Source organism: Grammomys surdaster, unplaced genomic scaffold (genome assembly GCF_004785775.1).
Source record: "Grammomys surdaster isolate TR1022 unplaced genomic scaffold, NIH_TR_1.0 189, whole genome shotgun sequence".
In the NCBI taxonomy this organism is placed as follows: domain Eukaryota; kingdom Metazoa; phylum Chordata; class Mammalia; order Rodentia; family Muridae; genus Grammomys; species Grammomys surdaster.
The window spans coordinates 2911887-2914960 of record NW_021604634.1 but is presented as its reverse complement, the minus strand read 5'-3'; the positions used below and the strand labels follow the sequence as shown (position 1 = coordinate 2914960).

General features: G+C 48.0%; 1 protein-coding gene across 5 annotated transcripts in view; it reads right to left on the bottom strand.

The window, feature by feature from the left end:
• Window positions 1-274: 274 nt before the first annotated feature.
• Window positions 275-3074, bottom strand: part of Znf516 (zinc finger protein 516) — a 90107-nt gene continuing 87307 nt past the window's right edge. For all 5 annotated transcript variants that reach the window (XM_028768966.1, XM_028768967.1, XM_028768968.1 and 2 more), the window contains exon 6: window positions 275-2488. In XM_028768966.1, the coding sequence (XP_028624799.1) occupies window positions 2429-2488 (60 nt within the window). In that variant the 3' untranslated portion in view covers window positions 275-2428. The remainder of the gene's footprint in view (window positions 2489-3074) is intronic.

Below are 3074 nucleotides of genomic sequence, written 5' to 3'. Positions count from 1 at the left end.
AGGCCATGCACCAGACCAGCACATAGCTGGTCCCAGGAGTGAGCCCTGGGGGACCTCATGGCCTTGTGGCTACAGGAAAACTGTATCTCTGTGCTTCGAGGGGCAGGTCACCCTGAGACTGGCTGCTCTCCAGGCAGACGATCTGCTGCAGGGATCTCAGGCACCCTCTTCCCCGCCAGACCCTGGGAAGGAGACTCGCCGGAAGACAGACCTTCCAGTTCTCAATGCCAAGTGCAGCTTCAGACACAGGAAAAACGCAGCCGACACCTCCATGTCCCTTTGTGTACAGAAATGTTTAATAACTAAAACACAGAAACAGACAGGCCACATCACAGGCCCTGACATTCCTAACTCTCACCTTCACTTTCAGCCAAGGAAACAAAAAACCAGAGAATGCAGAAATGATGGGGAACCTATCAAAACGAACAAACGCCATCAACAGACATGGATTACGCTGCCTCAGGCGGAGAGAGGAATGTGTCTCTGCAACCTGCTCCAAGTAACGTCTCAGAATGATTGATATTCCCAAGCACTCCGACATGGCAAGCCATTCTCATGCATACCTGGTGTAGGAGTATCAGGAAAAAATAAGTAAAAAAAATAATTATATATATATATATATATATACACACACACATATATATATGTGTATATATGTATCTGCTAGCCAGTTAACATTGCATTGCTTGCAAGTGCAGCAGTCACCTGAACAGTCAAGTAATTAAAACAGTAACAAATAGAATCTGGAATCAAACATTAGCTAACAATAACAATAACAATAACAATAACAATAATAATAATATAATAATAATAATAATCCAACAGATTATGAGAACAGAGAAACCACACGCCAGGGTTCATGTACACATGTGTGTCTAAACAAGTCTTTGTATCAGAAGCCCGTTTCCTACAAAAGCCACACTGATCCATTACTGGGTTAAGTAAACTGTCGCTCTCACCAGTATTAAAGGTTAGGATAATTTCTGTACATGTAAAATTATTGCTTTTTTTTTTGAAAAATATATTTAGCATGCTCGTCTTAATCCATTTCCTGCCTTTACAAAATTTCACAATAAAAAAAACTAGTAAAGCTTTTGCAAAAAATTTCACAGAACATTTTCATTCAAGGCAGCAGTAATTCTTGATAATGCATAAAATCCTATGTGCAAACATCTGGAACTTGCAGAAGTATCGCCATCACACACAGTGTCACAGCAACGGGAAGAGGGATTGCTGCTACCTGCGGAATACAGTTCCGACTGCGCACGTCGCGTGGGTTCAGAGCCTCTGCTAGGGCCTTCACCCCACCGCAGAAACGTGAACTTGCGTGACTAAGGAAGAGGTATATAAAGCCATCCTCGCCCTCAGGCCTGGCGCCTCCCCATTAATCTGTGGACAAAGTCACTCGTCCAATGGTGCTCACCAGGCCCGACAGGGAAGGACATCTATTTGCTGGGGTGGTGCAGGGAAAGGCTGGGTGGGGAGGGGGGAAACAGAAGGTTCCAGAGCACTAGCACCCTAATGATCTAGGGCCCCCAATCTGCTCAAGGATTCTTCTGCTATCACCAAAACAGGCCCAAATTGGGAGGATTCAGTGGCTTAATCTGTTAAGACATGGAGTCTTCTTCTGTGAGCAGTTTGCAGAATGTAGCCCTGTTACAAAAAAGGTCCTGAGAATAAAAAAGACACCTGCTCCTCTTAGTGTTCAACTACTGTTTCTTTTCCAAAGCAGACTTCTATGTGTCCCACCTCTGCAGTGTTTCCTGAGCCGGACGCAGCCTGAATGGTGAGAACGCAGCATGGCGGAGCATGAGCAGCTCAGAGAGGGTCATGGCCGGACTCCTAAGCTAACCTCGAGGATTTCCTCGCCCTGCCTCACCAAGTTCATCTACACAGCGCTCGAACACCACCTGAACACCCCTCTATCTCACCTGCTACTGTAAGTACCCACTGAGGCAGGGAGAGGCAATAGTGCAGACCCCTCCGCTCCCACGTCCTGACAGCATCGTCTGTCCTAAGCACTGGACCTCCCCACAACGCTCAGCCCTTCACTCCATCCAAACACACCAGTATCTTTTTTCCAGTGTCTCATGCCTGTCTTGAGTACTACAGACTCCTTGAGCTCCTACTGTGCCTGCCAATGCCACTGCTTATCACGAGGAAACACAGGCCATGGTTGATGAGCACATACATGTGTGTGAAAGCTACACGGAATTCTAGGCATAGCATCTTTGCTGTCCCTAAACATTACCAAGGGAGGCATCTCCCTGGATCTGCTCTAGCGCAACAGCTCCCGGGTCTAAGGTATCTGGTCAGGAGACCCTGGATCTTCTTCCCCAAAGTGGCCATGGTCACTGCTGGGAGCCTTCCAATCACCCGTGAGGCCACAGTCAACACTATCACGGGGCTGGGCGCTGGAGGTGTGTCTCTAGGTCCCCTTTCGGAGGGGCCCCGCTGGCACAGTCACTGGGGTAGTATGGTCTCTCCCCTGCAAAAGAAAGAAAATAACAGGCAAGTTCAGTTGGCTTCTAGCCTCAAGAGCATTTATCCTATTTATTTTCTTAGCAAGATGCAGAAACACAAGGTCCAATGAAGCCCTCCGATTTCAGGGCAGCCCGTTTTATGTTGCTTCCACCTTACTGCCTTCCACAGGGCAGCTCTAGAAAACCATCCTCAGGCCTCAGAAAGCACCACAGGCTTCAGAGAGCCGACAGCAATGGTAGGCTTGGCTCTGATCAGACTAAAAATCAGCCAAACTGGAAGAATGGGGGTTTGAAAAGCAAATGTCTAGAGTACAGAGCAAACCCCAGGTGAACAATTATTCCTAAGGGCAAAGCTGGATTCGCATAAGCAGAACAGCCCATGGCACCTGCCCACATCGGTCTGAGGGAATCTGAGAGTGCTTCCTTCCATTTTCCCAAACAGGTCCCACCATGGAGAAGCAGAAGAGCTGTGCTGTATGTCACAAGGTGAGCTATGGAGCACTGTTGAGTGAGAGGTGAGCTGGGGAGCACTGCTGAGTGAGAAGTGAGCTGGGGAGCACTGCTGAGTGAGAGGTGAGCTGGGGAGCACTG